Source organism: Callionymus lyra, chromosome 9 (assembly GCF_982586985.1).
Source record: "Callionymus lyra chromosome 9, fCalLyr1.hap1.1, whole genome shotgun sequence".
Lineage (NCBI taxonomy): Eukaryota > Metazoa > Chordata > Actinopteri > Syngnathiformes > Callionymidae > Callionymus > Callionymus lyra.
The window spans coordinates 26007114-26028152 of record NC_141826.1 but is presented as its reverse complement, the minus strand read 5'-3'; the positions used below and the strand labels follow the sequence as shown (position 1 = coordinate 26028152).

At 46.4% G+C, this 21039-nt stretch overlaps 1 protein-coding gene across 1 annotated transcript; it reads right to left on the bottom strand.

Moving 5' to 3' along the window:
- Positions 1-423: 423 nt before the first annotated feature.
- Positions 424-5765, bottom strand: npas4a (neuronal PAS domain protein 4a). Its single transcript, XM_087799452.1, has 8 exons — positions 5438-5765; positions 5156-5304; positions 4995-5091; positions 4080-4365; positions 3902-4011; positions 3698-3833; positions 2005-3623; positions 424-1930 (listed from the first exon to the last, which is right to left on the bottom strand). Exons 1-8 carry the CDS (start codon positions 5610-5612, stop codon positions 1902-1904), a joined length of 2601 nt encoding a protein of 866 aa, XP_087655578.1. The 5' UTR covers positions 5613-5765; the 3' UTR covers positions 424-1901.
- Positions 5766-21039: the final 15274 nt, after the last annotated feature.

The following is a 21039-nucleotide window of genomic DNA, read 5'->3' as shown; positions in this document are numbered from 1 at the left end:
ATGATGATGAAGATGATGATGAAGAAGAAGATGAAGAAGATGATGATGAAGAAAATGAAGATGATGAAGAGCAGGCTGATGAAGATAATGAAGATGAAGATCATGAAGATAATGAAGATGATGATGATGAAGAAAATGAAGATGATGAAGAGCAGGCTGATGAAGATGAAGATAATGAAGATGATGAAGATGAAGATGATGAAGATGATGAAGATGAAGATGATGATGAAGATGAAGATGATGAAGATGAAGATGGTGAAGATGATGAAGAGCAGGCTGATGATGATGAAGATGAAGATGATGAAGAGCAGGCTGATGATGATGAAGATGATGAAGATGATGAAGAGCAGGCTGATGAAGATGAAGAAGATGATGATGAAGATGAAGATGATGAAGATGATGAAGAGCAGGCTGAGGCTCTGGTCTGCGTTAAGAGCACTTTATTATAAATGCATTTGTATGACAATCAAAGACACTCATAAGCATCACAAGAGAATTCTGTTCCACGACGTCTGCAGATAAATATATCGATCGATTCTCTCCGTAAAAACTCCGTCGTCGTCCAGTCGTACAAACGTACAAATGTGTACCTTTCTGAGAAGAAGCGTCATATTCACAGACATAATGCACAAGCATTCATCTTCAAGTACAGACCATAATATTCACGTGATATCAAAGTAGCCTTGAATAGCTAGAACGTAGGAATCACTCCTTTACTTGAGCGTAGACAACTCTACGTGGTCGTGGCGACACCTGGGAATGGAACCATTCTCTCGTGTCTGGTAGGAATAGCACCCGCACCTTCTTGTTCTGGAACAAAACGTCTCGGTGGATAATAACCCTCTCAAAAAAGAAGAATCTTCCTTGTGCCGCACGTGCACCGGCGCCCCCTGGGGAGCGGCGATGAAGAGTTCGGAGCCAGCATGACAAATATTGATGCTGACGACATTCACCGTCGAGTGTCGGCGAGGATCGCGGCGCCGGAAAAAAACACTTCCAGACAATCTCTTGAGTCGGCGAAGTTCTCCACGTCTTTCCCGCCAGAATCTCCTCTTTTTTTCTTTTTGTTGTTGTTGTTGTTGTTGTTGTTGCACATCACATCGATACACAATATCTTCCATGAAGAAATAAATCTTAAAGGTTCAAGGCCACAAACTCAGAGCTCTTGTTTAAAGGTCTAGAAGTAAACCAGTGTCGTCAGGATATTGAAGGTTTTTTTTAATAATATATTGAAATGTAAACTTTTTTTAAATAAAAAAAAAAAGTTTTTACACATAGAGTTTCAGCTTCTGATTCCAAAAAATCAAAAATTAATTTTCTAAATTCCATATTTTTCAATTTGTAGTCGTTTGAATTCAATATAAATGGTTGGTATCTTAGAGCCAGCAGACAGTAGCAGTCGAGCACCGAGCTGCAGGATCGATCCGTCGCATGATCGACTGAAGGTTGGATCCGGTCGCTCGGCGCTCGTCCAGTAATGTCTGACGCCGCTGACGTCCTTCCGTATGAAAGAGTGTAAACGACCGAGAGCTCTGAGTCTATAGATCTTTTTTTTTTTGTCTTTTTTCTTTTTTTTCTTCACAACAGGTTTTTCACTACGAGTGATTACAAATGTCTGGAAGTCAAACGAGAGGTTTTCTCTGGAGGTTCACGGATGGACACAGAAGCCGAGGCGGCGCCGCACGGAACCAACACTCAGCCAGTGATGGGTTCGTGCGGCAGGCGTGCGGTGTCGCGGCACAACGAAAAAAAAAAGATGGAGGTTGTTCTCAGGAGAAGTCCTTCAGTGGTATATACAGTATGTATATTTATACACTTCATTGTGTTCTACTTTGCAGTAAAAGGGGCTCCACAAAATATGACAATATGCCATACTTAATGAAGTAAGTCACAGACTTATTTTAGAACGGAGGAACACTTCCACTCCCATCTGCAACACAAGAAACAAGGACTTGTTAGCGGGACTGGACCCACTAGGGGGCGACGGCGGCTGCGGGTACTGACCTGTGCGGGAGCACCGTGGCGATGAGTGACATTGGAGTTGATACAACTCAGGTTGTTGCCCTAAACCAGGGGCGATCGAGGCACCTGCCCCTAACATGGGTTCCAGGACGGACAGCTCCTCCATGAGGGACTGAGTGCAGGCGGGCGAGGAGCCCGCGGGGCTCGGCGAGGCGGTGAGGATGAGGGGAGGGGACGTCGGGACGGAGGGCAGAGGAGACGAGACCACCTCGATCTCCATCGGCTCCTCATCGGACCCTCCGGCCTCGCAGTTACAATGCGCCGATTGGACGCTACAGAAGTGGCCCTCGAACGGGGAGGGCTGGTGCCAGAACACTGGGTTCTGAGGGGACGCTGGACTGGAGGAGACTTGAGGGGCGTCTTGAAGGAGGGTTTCCAGGAGGTTCTCTTCAAACAGAGACTCGTCCTCGTCCAGGAACATGGGGAAGTCCAGACCCTTCAAGGCTTTGATGGGATAAAACTCCCTGAGCACGTGGACCGGATCGACGGCTTCGATGGCGGGCGACATGAAGGGCGAGGGGGGGGCGGAGGAGGGCGACATGGGGGGCGGGGACAGTTTGGACAGAAGCGGGTCCAGGTAGAACCCCTCGGCCAGGGAGCTGATGTGCTGAGCCAAGAGGGAGATCTCGGCTCGTTCCTTCTCACGCTCTCGCTCCAGGGAGAAGAAGGAGTGACACGACTGTTTCCCGGGCGACGCCTCGGGGGTGAGGAGACCCTCGGGGGGGCACTGGAGCGGCCCCATCGGGACATCCACGTAAAGGGGACCCCTGACTTCGGGGAGGGTCATGATCGTGCAGTCGCCGTCTCCGGGGCTGTCCGGGGTTGGAGGAAGTTTCTCGTAGAGGGTCCCGCTGCAGGACTCGATGGGGAACAGGAGCTCGGTGGAGGGGGCGGGCAGGGTGAGGGGGAGCTTGTGGGACAGGGTGGTGGGGGGGGCGGGGCTGGGGGCCGTGGTGGGCGGAGCCGTGGAAGAGGTCGAGGGAGCCAAGGAAGTCGTGGACGTGGTCGTGGTGGCAGAGGGGGGCGGGGTGGTGGTGCCGGTGGGGTCGAAGCTGAACAGGGGTTCCCCGAACGGGAAGCTGCTCCCGCTCATGTGGGGCGTGTAGGGGGGGGTGCAGACCAGCTCCTTGGTCTGCTGAGCTTGTGAGGTGGGCACAGGGGGCAGCGGCAGGGGGAGCACCGGCAGAGGTGGGTCCAGCTGGAAGGAAGGGGGCAGCAGGATGTTCTGGGTCAAGAAGTCCAAGTCCGCAACGGTCTCCACGGTGACGGGGCTGGGGGAGGCGGCGCCCGAGGGGGTCTGGACGGGCTGCGGCTGAAAGAAGCTCTCCTCCTCCAGAGAGGAGATGCTGGACCGGAGGTCGCCCTCCACCTGCATGGCCTCGGCGGCCGAGCTGCCGGGCTCGTCCGAGGAACCCACGCTGCAGCCGGTGGTGCTGAAGTCGAAGGACTGGGCGGAGAGTCCGCTGCTGCTGGGCGTGAAGACCTGGTCCGGGCTGGAGAGCGTGTCCGGCTCCTGCTGACCGGCGCCAGCGCTCAGGACCAGGGTGAGCTGGTTCTGCTCCGAGGTCAGCTGCTGTCGCACCGACAGAGCCTCGGACTCACTGCAGGAGTTCAAAGACGTTTAGAAACTCGTCGACCTTGACCTTCAACCTTGACCTTCGAAGCGTTTGTTTACCTGATGATGTAGTTGTTGCTGCTGATGGGAAGATCTCCAGGCTGCAGCTGGAGGACCATGTAGAGCCAGACCCACGACTGGTCCCGGGCCTGCACCCGGACCACCATCTCTGCCCGACCTTCTCCTCCTTCCCTCACTGAAGCAACAACAACATGTTAATCATCAGACCAGGCGGGCGCCGGCGGGCGTGTGGCGTTCACTCACGGAGGAGGCGGTGCTGCGAGGAGGCGTGGGTCAGGTCCTGAGGGTGGACCAGACTGTACCAGGAGCAGGAGCGCAGAGACGCCGCGTCGTAACCCAAGTAAGAGCTCACGCTGCGCAAAGACCCGAGCGTTAGTCACATGATCATGAGGTCACACGAGGACGGGGGGCGTGACCTCACCTGTCCTGGGCCGCCTGCAGCCTCATGTCCCGGCTGTGCTGCGAGTGGAAACAGGCCAGGAACAGGTCGGCGTCCGCCTGCGGGGACGAGGACTCGGGTCCCGGGCGGCCGGGGTGCGGCTCCAGGGGCGAGCAGAAGCAGACCCAGGCCGGGTTGGAGGTCCAGTAGGAGCCGGCGGCGGTGGAGGGCGTGACCAGGCAGCGGGCTCGGATCAGGACCAGCTTGTTCCCGGCGCTCTGCCTGCGCACGGACTTGGACGTGTTGAAGTGACAGCGGAAGAGACGATCTGTGGATGAGACGTGAAGCGTCAGAGAAGATGTTCTGGATCGTGTACAGTCTCTTAATACTACAGTACTACTTGTTCAATAAAGTTCTACCTAGTTATGATGTTTGTTACGAACATGTCGTTTACTTGAACAGCGAGAACTTACACAACAGAACAACCAACACCAGCCTCACTCATGGTGCCAACAAAACAGAGAACTCCCAAGATGCATTTCCACACACTGATCTATTTAGTGATGGCTGATTGGTCGGTACAAAACTGTATTTAAATTCAACATCTATTTAAAAAGTCATCGACAGCTGTCAATGGTTGGCTGGGCGGCAAAGCATTACGGTCGCTGAGAGGGATGACGCCTCATATGCGATGATGAGTTTTCAAGTTAAAAAAAATGTTAGAGATAAATGAGCGACTGCTTTGAAGTTTACTCGAAATAAATACTTGATTAATGATGGAACTAATCAATAATTTATCATTTATAACACGGTTTTTCTAGTCGTGCACACGTTCATCGAAGTATTTTTTCATTCTATTTATATTTTTTTATTCACAGTCTCTTTCTATAGTCGTTAGTTATCACGATGAGGTTTCCGCTGCTTAGTTCGCCTATCAGAAGGACGGGCTCTCCTCACCTGAGTCGGACACCGTCGACAGGTTGGTCTTCATGACAAGGTGGTCCGACGCGTCGATGATGTCGTACACGCTGTCGCCCTGAGCCACGAGGTCCACCTGAGCAAGGGAACACAAACGTTAGACCCCCGGACCGACCCGGCAGGTGCTGGACCGGACTCACCATGGAGTGTCCGAGGTGCTCGGCGACGCTGTCGGACAGGAAGAGCAGCTTCCCCTCGCCGGTCAGCAGCATCAGGAACCCGGGCAGCGCCTGGACCCACTCGGTCAGCTCGTCGAAGGACACGAACCCTCCGTCCTCGGAGGAAGATTCTGAGGGAAACGACGCAGCAGCGAATCAGAACCACGGACAGCGTCAGTTTCAGTACCGCGGACAGCGTCAGTTTCAGCACCGCGGACAGCGCTCGTCACGCATCACCTGTTGCTGAGACCAACAGGTTCTTACCGGGGCTGAAGAACACGGACTTCCTCGTGTACATGCAGGCCAGAGACATGATGTGCAGGTACGACAGGCGAGACTTGTCGGTGTCAGAAATGGGCAACAAGTCCTTCAAGTTCCGGATCTCGGCGTTGATCTGGTCCCGGCGAGCCTTGGACGCGCCTTTGGTGGATCGGTACATGGTGCTGGAGCTCCTGGGAAGATCTCAGAGACGAGGGTTCTGGCGAGTGTTATTGGACGTTCATCTCAGGTGTGATCCGCTCCAGAGAAAGGTTCGAAACCTCCTCCTGCTTCCAGTAGCTCCACTTCTGCGTCCAGGACTGGCTCAGGTGTCTCTGCGAGTCCGGATCCCGTAAATCTGGTTGAGGGACTCTGCTCGCAACTGGCTTTTATAGGCTGGGACTCCGCGGGTGTTGGGGGCTCCCGACGCGCACACACCGACGTAAAACGGAGGGAGGCGGGGGGAGAGGATCTGCCTCCTATCAGGGATGAAGGGATGCTCACCCCCGCCCCTCCCCCTCGTGACGACAGCTCTTGATGATGACGTCGGCATGAAATCGGGAGCTCCGGCGACGCAGAAAGCCCGATTTGGACAAAACCGAGTAAGAGGCGGAGCCAGAGGATGACGTCAGCGGAGTCACCGACTCCTGAGTACGTGAGGAGGGAGGGATGGAGGGAGAGGAGAGGGAGAGAGAGAGAGAGGAGAGACGTCTTCCATGCAGAGCAGGTCTGTGTGTTAGTGAGTCTGGCACCTGAGGCACGAACCGATCCCAGATCATTTCAACCGATCCTTCATTAAACCTCAGTTTAGACTCGCGTCTCTTCATCTTCATCATCAAATCTTTCTTGTCGTGAATCCAGTTCGATGTTTTGTCGAGGCTGGATCGAGGGGGATCGAGGGGTGGATCGAGGAGGGTGAAGGCGGGGGGGGGGGGGGAGAAAAAGCGCGGGATCGGCTGCGCGTTCGCGCGTCTATAATTAGATTCGCCGGTGACCGAGTCCAGGACTGCAGGCGCGTGCCCGCGACCAGCGCACTCGAGGCTATTTATAGAAACAGTCCTCACTCTTGCACCCCGAAATAGAGCCGTGGAGATTGAAGGGGGTTCGGATGAGCGCGCACGCGCACGGCTTGATACCCAATAATAGAGTCGAAACACAAACATGTAGATGTAGAGACAATAATGTGAAGCTCGGTTTAAAAATAGCAACAATTTACAGTTACACAAACAGCACTAATGATCACGACAAACAAAAATAACACCGTTTAAACCATCACTTACACAACAAACAAGCAACAGATGGAAACACATACAAAAACATTATTTTCGACAACACAACACAAACGCTTATCTCTCGACACGACAACAGCAGTGAGTCACGAACATCTTCAACCAAATGTTACACAAACACTTTCGGTTACAACAAAATAAAATGATCTTTCATAAGGAGGTGCACGAGTGCAGACGACAACACAACCGTGTGTGACAATGAGGAGTTGCATCATAACCGTAACACACACAAAAACACACAACAACTCAAATCATAACATCAACAAACAAAACGAAGAGTGACTCACAAGTGTCAATAAAAAATATATTCAGGAAACAACCGTCGAGACAAATAAAGCAACATGAACTAAAACACACACGAAACACACACAAGTGTGTAAATAACATGTTATCAAAGCGACTCTTCCATCATCAGCTGCTTCTCTTCGCTCGACTTCCTGTTCAATCATCTCTTTGTGTCGTTTGCACTTGAGCTGCACTTCCTGTCATCACTTCTTTCTGTGAACATGTTCACACCTTCTTTTCTTTCTTTTCTTTTCTTTTCTTTTCTTTTCTTTTCTTTTCTTAATGATCGACTGGACGATGGTTTCCTGTGACCAGAGATGACACATCCTCGTGTTCTCAGAACTAGTTTAGTTAGAATGTTAGTTATAGAAGCTCTTGTCGTTGTTGTCAGGTTGAAGGTTCGACTCTTGTGATGTTGATCCGTTGGGTTGAAGGAGTCAGTAGATCATCAAACACAGATGTTTCTTGAAGGAGTCAGTAGATCATCAAACACAGATGTTTCTTGAAGGAGTCAGTAGATCATCAAACACAGAGATGTTTCTTGAAGGAGTCAGTAGATCATCAAACACAGAGATGTTTCTTGAAGGAGTCAGTAGATCATCAAACACAGAGATGTTTCTTGAAGGAGTCAGTAGATCATCAAACACAGAGATGGTTCTTGAAGGAGTCAGTAGATCATCAAACACAGATGTTTCTTGAAGGAGTCAGTAGATCATCAAACACAGATGTTTCTTGAAGGAGTCAGTAGATCATCAAACACAGATGTTTCTTGAAGGAGTCAGTAGATCATCAAACACAGATGTTTCTTGAAGGAGTCAGTAGATCATCAAACACAGAGATGGTTCTTGAAGGAGTCAGTAGATCATCAAACACAGAGATGGTTCTTGAAGGAGTCAGTAGATCATCAAACACAGATGTTTCTTGAAGGAGTCAGTAGATCATCAAACACAGAGATGTTTCTTGAAGGAGTCAGTAGATCATCAAACACAGATGTTTCTTGAAGGAGTCAGTAGATCATCAAACACAGATGTTTCTTGAAGGAGTCAGTAGATCATCAAACACACATGTTTCTTGAAGGAGTCAGTAGATCATCAAACACAGATGTTTCTTGAAGGAGTCAGTAGATCATCGAACACAGAGATGTTTCTTGAAGGAGTCAGTAGATCATCAAACACACATGTTTCTTGAAGGAGTCAGTAGATCATCAAACACACAGATGTTTCTTGAAGGAGTCAGTAGATCATCAAACACAGATGTTTCTTGAAGGAGTCAGTAGATCATCAAACACAGATGTTTCTTGAAGGAGTCAGTAGATCATCAAACACAGATGTTTCTTGAAGGAGTCAGTAGATCATCAAACACAGATGTTTCTTGAAGGAGTCAGTAGATCATCAAACACAGATGTTTCTTGAAGGAGTCAGTAGATCATCAAACACAGATGTTTCTTGAAGGAGTCAGTAGATCATCAAACACAGATGTTTCTTGAAGGAGTCAGTAGATCATCAAACACAGATGTTTCTTGAAGGAGTCAGTAGATCATCAAACACAGAGATGGTTCCAAAGCTTAGGAGCAACAGTCTGGAAGGATTTCTCTCCTCTGGTCCGGAAGTTCAGGAACCATCAGTAGATTCTGATCCACAGACCTCAGAGCCCGAGCTGGGGTGTAAGTCTGGATCAGATCACTGATGGAAGGTCTGACCATGAATAGATCTGAAAGTAAGAACCAGAATTTTAAAATGATCCTGAAAGAAACTGGCAGCCAGTGAAGAGTTTGAAGGAGAAATGTGAGTTCTTCTACTAGAGCGGCTCAGAATTCTGGCTGCAGAGTTTAGTATGAACTGCAGGCGAAACACATCCTTCTGGTTTAGACACTAAATAAACTGTTACTATAGTTTAAACGACACAAACACATGGATTATAAGATCCAGATCATGTTGTGACAACATTTTCTTAAGTTTATAGATTTTTCTCAGTTGAAACAGTTTGTGGTCAGTTTTCCTAAGAGTTAAACTAGTGACACGTCTTTATCAAATACTACACCAGGTTTCTCAGTTCGACAGACTGAAGTCACACGAGTACAAGTCAAGACGCTTGTTTTAGTCAAGTTTACTCCAAAAATAAACCTGTTAACTAATGAGTGAAACACAAACTCTATTTTGACTCAGACGAAGAAACGTCGAAGACGACATCTTTGAAGATGATCTTTTGTTGGATGCGAGACTCTCTACCATCCTACTTCTGACACCAAGTTTCTATCGCTGACCCAACCTGTGAGAAGCTGTTGTTGCGACAGTCGGTGTGTGTGTGCGATGATGGTGTGCGTCAGACGCACATCTGCACCTTCAGAGCTTTAACTAACTTTTCTTGTCTCCGGTGAACAAGTCCTGCCGATCGACTGGTCGGGTCTGGCTTCACCGCAGGGTTTTAACGTGTCCTTGACGAGAGTTTGTCATCGTGTGACTTGTCACAACAGCCTGTGGCTATAACGGGAGTCGTCGAGTGACTCCACGGCGCCACCAGCTGTCCTGCTGTGGTCGACGCATCCCTCGCTCCTTCATCACTCGTCTACTCGACGTCCGTGTTTTCTGATGCGACTCGAGTCACGACGTTAGTTTCAGGTGCGATTATCGTGACCTCGAGCCCCGTCAGTGAAGGTTAAGGTCGTATGATCACCTGTGCAGGTGTGGACCTCGTGACCTCGGGCCCCGTCAGTGAAGGTTAAGGTCGTCTGATCACCTGTGCAGGTGTGGACCTCGTGACCTCGAGCCCCGTCAGTGAAGGTTAAGGTCGTCTGATCACCTGTGCAGGTGTGGACCTCGTGACCTCGAGCCCTGTCAGTGAAGGTTAAGGTCGTCGGATCACCTGTGCAGGTGTGGACCTTGTGACCTCGAGCCCCGTCAGTGAAGGTTAAGGTCGTCTGATCACCTGTGCAGGTGTGGACCTCGTGACCTCGAGCACCGTCAGTGAAGGTTAAGGTCGTCTGATCACCTGTGCAGGTGTGGACCTCGTGACCTCGAGCACCATCAGTGAAGGTTGAAGTCGTCGGATCACCTGTGCAGGTGTGGACCTCGTGACCTCGAGCACCTTCAGTGAAGGTTGAAGTCGTCTGATCACCTGTGCAGGTGTGGACCTCGTGACCTCGAGCACCGTCAGTGAAGGTTGTAGTCGTCTGATCACCTGTGCAGGTGTGGACCTCGAGCACCGTCAGTGAAGGTTAAGGTCGTCTGATCACCTGTGCAGGTGTGGACCTCGAGCACCGTCAGTGAAGGTTAAGGTCGTCTGATCACCTGTGCAGGTGTGGACCTCGTGACCTCGGGCCCCGTCAGTGAAGGTTAAGGTCGTCTGATCACCTGTGCAGGTGTGGACCTCGTGACCTCGAGCACCGTCAGTGAAGGTTGAAGTCGTCGGATCACCTGTGCAGGTGTGGACCTCGTGACCTCGAGCACAGTCAGTGAAGGTTGAAGTCGTCTGATCACCTGTGCAGGTGTGGACCTCGTGACCTCGAGCACCGTCAGTGAAGGTTGAAGTCGTCGGATTACCTGTGCAGGTGTGGACCTCGTGACCTCGAGCACCGTCAGTGAAGGTTAAGGTCGTATGATCACCTGTGCAGGTGTGGACCTCGTGACCTCGGGCCCCGTCAGTGAAGGTTAAGGTCGTCTGATCACCTGTGCAGGTGTGGACCTCGTGACCTCGAGCACCGTCAGTGAAGGTTAAGGTCGTCTGATCACCTGTGCAGGTGTGGACCTCGTGACCTCGAGCACCGTCAGTGAAGGTTGAAGTCGTCGGATCACCTGTGCAGGTGTGGACCTCGTGGGCTCGAGCACCGTCAGTGAAGGTTAAGGTCGTATGATCACCTGTGCAGGTGTGGACCTTGTGACCTCGGGCCCCGTCAGTGAAGGTTAAGGTCGTCTGATCACCTGTGCAGGTGTGGACCTCGTGACCTCGAGCACCGTCAGTGAAGGTTAAGGTCTTCTGATCACCTGTGCAGGTGTGGACCTCAGGCACCGTCAGTGAAGGTTTAAGTCGTCTGATCACCTGTGCAGGTGTGGACCTCGTGACCTCGAGCACCGTCAGTGAAGGTTGAAGTCGTCTGATCACCTGTGCAGGTGTGGACCTCGTGACCTCGAGCACCGTCAGTGAAGGTTGAAGTCGTCTGATCACCTGTGCAGGTGTGGACCACCTGCTCGGTCTCGTATTCTCTCGTTCCATTGGTTTCCTGCTTCAATCCCAGAACATTAATAATGATTTTAAATGTCTTTAAATCAGAGCCGTTGATGTGGTGAGTGGCCACCTTTCCAGGGTGTCCCCTCCTCGCTCACCAGTAAATATTTGCCAGGTTCACTGAAAATAAGTTGAACATTTTTTTCTTTTCATACATTTATATTTACAAGTAAAATTATGGAAATCTTGAAAGTTTTCTTTTCTTCTCTTGATTCTTTAACACTTGCTTGTTTCTTCTTTTGTTTTCATTTCCATCTTTTCATTCATCAGAAAACTGTTGGTTTAGTGACGTCATCATATGTTTGACTTTCATTCAAGTCAATGAAAAGCAAGGGGACACTTCACCGATTCATCTTCACAACAAAGTTAATTTATTCATAATAAAGGACAGTAATTAAGAGAAGTTTGTGTCGTCGAGAGTCAAGTCTGAGCTCAAAAGTTTATCTTCTTATTTCTCGACTCAAACTAAATCCATGATGTTTCGACGACACCGTGAACCTTCTGCTCAATGAGATGATGCAACTTTATCTGAATGGTTCTTGTGTCATTCAACAGCTTTCACTCACACACACACACAAACACACACACGTACACACACACACACACACACGTACACACACACACACACACACCCCTACACACACACACACACACTCACACACACACACACACACACACACACGTACACACTCACACACACACACACGTACACACACACACACACGTACACACACACCCCTACACACACACACCCCTACACACACACGTACACACACACCCCCACACACCCCTACACACACACACACACACTCACACACACACACACACACACACACACACGTACACACTCACACACACACACACACACGTACACACACACACACACGTACACACACACCCCTACACACACACACACACACTCACACACACACACACACACACACACACACACTCACACACACACACACACACACACACGTACACACACACACACACACACACACGTACACACACACACACACACACACACCCCTACACACACACACACACACTCACACACACACACACACACACACACACACACACACACACGTACACACTCACACACACACACACACACGTACACACACACACACACGTACACACACACCCCTACACACACACACCCCTACACACACACACACACACACGTACACACACACACGTACACACACACACACACACACACACACACACGTACACACACACACACACCCCTACACACAAACACACACACACACACACACACACGTACACACACACACACACGTACACACACACACACGTACACACACACACACGTACACTCACACACACACACGTACACACACACACACACACGTACACACACACACACACACGTACACTCACACACACACACACACACACACACACGTACACACACACCCCTACACACAAACACACACACACACACACACGTACACACACACACACACGTACACACACACACACGTACACACACACACACGTACACTCACACACACACACGTACACACATACACACGTACACACACACACACACGTACACTCACACACACACACACACACACACACACACCCACACACACACACACACGTACACACACACACACACATACACACCCGTACACACACACACACACACACACACACACACACACACACGCACACACGTACACACGTACACACACACACACACACCCCTACACACAAACACTCACACACACACACACGTACACACACACACACACACACACACACACGTACACACACACACACACACACATCGTTGTGTCTCTAAAATATAAAATATTCACATCTTTATGCAAGAGTTGTTTGTTTGTCGTCTCAGAGACACTCCAGCGTCTCCTCGTCCTCCACATCCTGAGAGCCGCCATTGTTGTTGCCATTATGACCAGGGGGGGGTTCCGGGGCGGGGGGTCCGGGGGGGGGGGGGGTCCACGTCTTCTCGTCTCTGATGGAAAAAAATAAATCAATTAGTGTCTTTGTCTTGTTTTGTCTGAATGATTCATTCACACATCCTCTCGTTCAATTCTCTCTGTCTTACATCCTCCTGTCATGAATATGTAACACACACTTCACCTTCATTCATTTATTCACTCATTCACAAGTTCACTCTCACTCTTACATCCTCCTGTCATGAATATGTAACACACACTTCACCTTCATTCATTTATTCACTCATTCACAAGTTCACTCTCACTCTTACATCCTCCTGTCATGAATATGTAACACACACTTCACCTTCATTCATTTATTCACTCATTCACAAGTTCACTCTCACTCTTACATCCTCCTGTCATGAATATGTAACACACACTTCACCTTCATTCATTTATTCACTCATTCACAAGTTCACTCTCACTCTTACATCCTCCTGTCATGAATATGTAACACACACTTCAACTTCATTCATTTATTCACTCATTCACAAGTTCACTCTCACTCTCACATCCTCCTGTCATGAATATGTAACACACACTTCACCTTCATTCATTTATTCACTCATTCACAAGTTCACTCTCACTCTTACATCCTCCTGTCATGAATATGTAACACACACTTCACCTTCATTCTTTCATTCACTCGCTCATTCACAAGTTCACTCTCACTCTTACATCCTCCTGTCATGAATATGTAACACACACTTCACCTTCATTCACTCACTCACTCATTCACAAGTTCACTCTCACTCTCACATCCTCCTGTCATGAATATGTAACACACACTTCACCTTCATTCATTCACTCACTCATTCACAAGTTCACTCTCACTCTTACATCCTCCTGTCATGAATATGTAACACACACTTCACCTTCATTCATTCACTCACTCATTCACAAGTTCACTCTCACTCTTACATCCTCCTGTCATGAATATGTAACACATACTTCACCTTCATTCACTCACTCACTCATTCACAAGTTCACTCTCACTCTTACATCCTCCTGTCATGAATATGTAACACACACTTCACCTTCATTCATTCACTCACTCATTCACAAGTTCACTCTCACTCTTACATCCTCCTGTCATGAATATGTAACACACACTTCACCTTCATTCATTCACTCACTCATTCACAAGTTCACTCTCACTCTTACATCCTCCTGTCATGAATATGTAACACACACTTCACCTTCATTCACTCACTCACTCATTCACAAGTTCACTCTCACTCTTACATCCTCCTGTCATGAATATGTAACACACACTTCACCTTCATTCATTCATTCACTCACTCATTCACAAGTTCACTCTCTCTCTTACATCCTCCTGTCATGAATATGTAACACACACTTCACCTTCATTCATTCACTCACTCACTCATTCACAAGTTCACTCTCACTCTTACATCCTCCTGTCATGAATATGTAACACACACTTCACCTTCATTCATTCACTCGCTCATTCACAAGTTCACTCTCACTCTTACATCCTCCTGTCATGAATATGTAACACACACTTCACCTTCATTCATTCATTCACTCACTCATTCACAAGTTCACTCTCACTCTTACATCCTCCTGTCATGAATATGTAACACACACTTCACCTTCATTCATTCATTCACTCATTCACTCATTCACAAGTTCACTCTCACTCTTACATCCTCCTGTCATGAATATGTAACACACACTTCACCTTCATTCATTCATTCACTCACTCATTCACAAGTTCACTATCACTCTTACATCCTCCTGTCATGAATATGTAACACACACTTCACCTTCATTCATTCACTCACTCACTCATTCACAAGTTCACTCTCTGTCTTACATCCTCCTTTCATGAATATGTAACACACACTTCACCTTCATTAATTCACTCACTCACTCATTCACAAGTTCACTCTCACTCTTACATCCTCCTGTCATGAATATGTAACACACACTTCACCTTCATTCATTCACTCACTCACTCATTCACAAGTTCACTCTCACTCTTACATCCTCCTCTCATGAATATGTAACACACACTTCACCTTCATTTATTCATTCACTCACTCATTCACAAGTTCACTCTCACTCTTACATCCTCCTGTCATGAATATGTAACACACACTTCACCTTCATTCATTCACTCATTCACTCATTCACAAGTTCACTCTCACTCTTACATCCTCCTGTCATGAATATGTAACACACACTTCACCTTCATTCATTCACTCACTCACTCATTCACAAGTTCACTCTCTGTCTTACATCCTCCTTTCATGAATATGTAACACACACTTCACCTTCATTCATTCACTCACTCACTCATTCACAAGTTCACTCTCACTCTTACATCCTCCTGTCATGAATATGTAACACACACTTCACCTTCATTCATTCACTCACTCACTCATTCACAAGTTCACTCTCACTCTTACATCCTCCTCTCATGAATATGTAACACACACTTCACCTTCATTCATTCATTCACTCACTCATTCACAAGTTCACTCTCACTCTTACATCCTCCTGTCATGAATATGTAACACACACTTCACCTTCATTCATTCACTCATTCACTCATTCACAAGTTCACTCTCACTCTTACATCCTCCTGTCATGAATATGTAACACACACTTCACCTTCATTCATTCACTCACTCACTCATTCACAAGTTCACTCTCTGTCTTACATCCTCCTGTCATGAATATGTAACACACACTTCACCTTCATTCAATTCATTCACTCACTCATTCACAAGTTCACTCTCACTCTTACATCCTCCTGTCATGAATATGTAACACACACTTCACCTTCATTCATTCACTCACTCACTCATTCACAAGTTCACTCTCACTCTTACATCCTCCTGTCATGAATATGTAACACACACTTCACCTTCATTCATTCATTCACTCGCTCATTCACAAGTTCACTCTCACTCTTACATCCTCCTGTCATGAATATGTAACACACACTTCACCTTCATTCATTCATTCACTCGCTCATTCACAAGTTCACTCTCACTCTTACATCCTCCTGTCATGAATATGTAACACACACTTCACCTTCATTCATTCATTCACTCACTCATTCACAAGTTCACTCTCACTCTTACATCCTCCTGTCATGAATATGTAACACACACTTCACCTTAATTCATTCACTCACTCGCTCATTCACAAGTTCACTCTCTCTCTTACATCCTCCTGTCATGAATATGTAACACACACTTCACCTTCATTCATTCACTCACTCGCTCATTCACAAGTTCACTCTCACTCGTACATCCTCCTGTCATGAATATGTAACACACACTTCACCTTCATTCATTCATTCACTCACTCATTCACAAGTTCACTCTCACTCGTACATCCTCCTGTCATGAATATGTAACACACACTTCACCTTCATTCATTCATTCACTCGCTCATTCACAAGTTCACTCTCACTCGTACATCCTCCTGTCATGAATATGTAACACACACTTCACCTTCATTCATTCATTCACTCACTCATTCACAAGTTCACTCTCACTCGTACATCCTCCTGTCATGAATATGTAACACACACTTCACCTTCATTCATTCATTCACTCGCTCATTCACAAGTTCACTCTCACTCGTACATCCTCCTGTCATGAATATGTAACACACACTTCACCTTCATTCATTCATTCACTCACTCATTCACAAGTTCACTCTCACTCGTACATCCTCCTGTCATGAATATGTAACACACACTTCACCTTCATTCATTCATTCACTCACTCATTCACAAGTTCACTCTCACTCGTACATCCTCCTGTCATGAATATGTAACACACACTTCACCTTCATTCACTCACTCACTCGCTCATTCACAAGTTCACTCTCACTCTTACATCCTCCTGTCATGAATATGTAACACACACTTCACCTTCATTCATTCACTCACTCATTCACAAGTTCACTCTCACTCTTACATCCTCCTGTCATGAATATGTAACACACACTTCACCTTCATTCATTCACTCACTCATTCACAAGTTCCCTCTCACTCTTACATCCTCCTGTCATGAATATGTAACACACACTTCACCTTCATTCATTCACTCACTCACTCATTCACAAGTTCACTCTCACTCTTACATCCTCCAGTCATGAATATGTAACACACACTTCACCTTCATTCATTCACTCACTCACTCATTCACAAGTTCACTCTCACTCTTACATCCTCCTGTCATGAATATGTAACACACACTTCACCTTCATTCATTCACTCACTCACTCATTCACAAGTTCACTCTCACTCTTACATCCTCCTGTCATGAATATGTAACACACACTTCACCTTCATTCATTCACTCACTTGCTCATTCACAAGTTCACTCTCACTCTTACATCCTCCTGTCATGAATATGTAACACACACTTCACCTTCATTCATTCATTCACTCACTCATTCACAAGTTCACTCTCACTCTTACATCCTCCTGTCATGAATATGTAACACACACTTCACCTTCATTCATTCACTCACTCGCTCATTCACAAGTTCACTCTCACTCTTACATCCTCCTGTCATGAATATGTAACACACACTTCACCTTCATTCATTCATTCACTCACTCATTCACAAGTTCACTCTCACTCTTACATCCTCCTGTCATGAATATGTAACACACACTTCACCTTCATTCATTCATTCACTCACTCATTCACAAGTTCACTCTCACTCTTACATCCTCCTGTCATGAATATGTAACACACACTTCACCTTCATTCATTCATTCACTCGCTCATTCACAAGTTCACTCTCACTCTTACATCCTCCTGTCATGAATATGTAACACACACTTCACCTTCATTCATTCACTCACTCGCTCATTAACAAGTTCACTCTCACTCTTACATCCTCCTGTCATGAATATGTAACACACACTTCACCTTCATTCATTCATTCACTCGCTCATTCACAAGTTCACTCTCACTCTTACATCCTCCTGTCATGAATATGTAACACACACTTCACCTTCATTCATTCATTCACTCGCTCATTCACAAGTTCACTCTCACTCTTACATCCTCCTGTCATGAATATGTAACACACACTTCACCTTCATTCATTCACTCACTCGCTCATTAACAAGTTCACTCTCACTCTTACATCCTCCTGTCATGAATATGTAACACACACTTCACCTTCATTCATTCATTCACTCGCTCATTCACAAGTTCACTCTCATGCTCTTTATGCTGCGTCGGCACTTTTCTCCACATGAATCTTTCACTCATGTTGCAGCAGTTCATCGTTAAAACAATATAATATTCACTCAGTCATCACTATCTGTTCATTTATTCTCTCACATGCTTTTCTTTCACTCACTCATTCATTCACTCACTCTTGTATATCAGTTTATTCTTATAAAGTCAATTATTAAAATAACTCATTCACATGTTTTATCAGTACATAAGGTTTTATTCACTCATTCACTTTTCTGATTATACTTTGTTCCCTTATTTTTTATAGAACATTATAACAATGTTCACTCCATACAATATATATATACAGTATATATATATATATCTCAGAATACTTTTACACATCAAGATAATCTTCACTCAAATATAGAAACACTTTGAATCATTCATTCATTCATTCATCATATTTATTCATCCTTCTTATTCCCTGGTGTGTCACATAAACAACAACCTTTCATGGACACGCACACGTCTTCTCGCCCTCGTGCGGAACATTCTGGCTCTGGACTGGTGTGGCCTCAGCAACAGGCGCTACTTTCACACTGGACTCTGTGGATCTGCATGTTCTCCTCGCCCTGAGTCATCGTCCGTCCTGATGAAATGTCAAACACGTGAAGAGCCACCGACACAAACAAGCGTCTATTCCTGGAGCTCTTGAAGACGCCGAGAGGTTCCTCCGCCAGAGGTTAACGACGCTCGTCCTTCCTTTCTTTGGTTTATTTTTACACCCAAGAGTCAAGGTCTGAGCTTCTTGAAAGAAGGAGCTAATCTGTCGCCTAGCAACGCCTCCCACCGCCGCTGGTCCAGGAGTCGAGATGTTTGGAGACACAACCACTTGTTGAACCATCGTGAGAAGAGTTGTGTGTCGATGGAGCCGCACACACGTGTGCGTCGATGGAGCCGCACACACGTGTGTGTCACTGATGCGGGGGAAAGTTGTGAGACACTTATTATTGAGCGACACACATCATGTCGCGTGATGACGACAACAACGCAACAATGTTAACAGTCAGGTGGAAACTCACAACCAACACAATATTCAAGAGTAACACAAATGGTAACTTCATAAACCGACGCACAAAAATGAGCGCAGAACTAAAACAAGATGTAAAAGAATAAAAACACACCAGAAAAGCAACAACACAATCAACATTAAGGCCAAACAAATGACAACATTATGCCAGCAGAACAAACACACAACAGTAACAACACAAGCCTTTTGAACACACACACTCAGACACAAACATACACACACACACAAACAGAAATGCATACACACACAATCATAAACTCATACACGTACATGCACATATACATACACAAACAAACACACAAACATACACCTGCACATACAAAAACAACACACACATACACAGAAACACTAACACATCCATGCACATAAACACACACACAGGAACACAAACATACACCTGCACATACAAAAATAAACACACACATGCACAAATACACAGAAAGACTAACACATCCATTAACACAAAAACACACAAGGAACACACAAACATACACCTGCGCATACAAAAATAAACACACACATGCACAAATACACAGAAACATTAAGACATCCATTAACACAAAAACACACAAGGAACACACAAACATACACCTGCGCATACAAAAATAAACACACACATGCACACATACACAGAAACACTAAGACATCCATTAACACAAAAACACACAAACATAGACCTCCGCATACAAAAATAAACACACACATGCACACATACACAGAAACACAAACACATCCATGCACATAAACACACACACAGAAACATACACACACACACACAGGAACACACAAACATACACCTGCACATACAAAAATAAACACACACATGCACACATACACAGAAACACTAACACATCCATGCACATAAACACACACAGGAACACAAACATACACCTGCACATACAAGAATAAACACACACATGCACACATACACAGAAACACTAACACATCCATGCACACACACACAGGAACATACACACACACAAGGAACACACAAACACAGAAACATATAAACACACAAGGAATACACAAACTCAAACAAAGAAACAGAAACACACACAAACAGATACACACAAACACACACAGAATCAGAAACTTTCATTGTCAGAGTTGTCAACACAACATAGGATTTTTTGTGGTGTCAGTACAGAATAAAAGGATGGAACAAGATAACACACACAGAGACGCACACACAGAGAGACACACACACACACACACAGACACACACACACACACACAGACACACACACTGTGAGGCTGCAGCCTTCGTCAATAGTTTATTTTTAGAAAGTCATTCAGTGAGAAAAGTTTCTCTGCTCCATCAGTGAAGTGTTCAAGGCCGGATGATCGTCATGGCGACGCCATCATGAAGAGAAGCTGCTGTTGAAGCTGGTGTGTGCGTCCGTGTGAGGGATGAAGAAAAGTGCGTCTCAGAGACGATCATCTGTGTGCGATTGTTCGGGTCTTGAGCTCCACGGTTACATACCAGCACAGACATGTGGTGCTGATGCAGGGTTGCCATGGCGACGGGATGAGGATG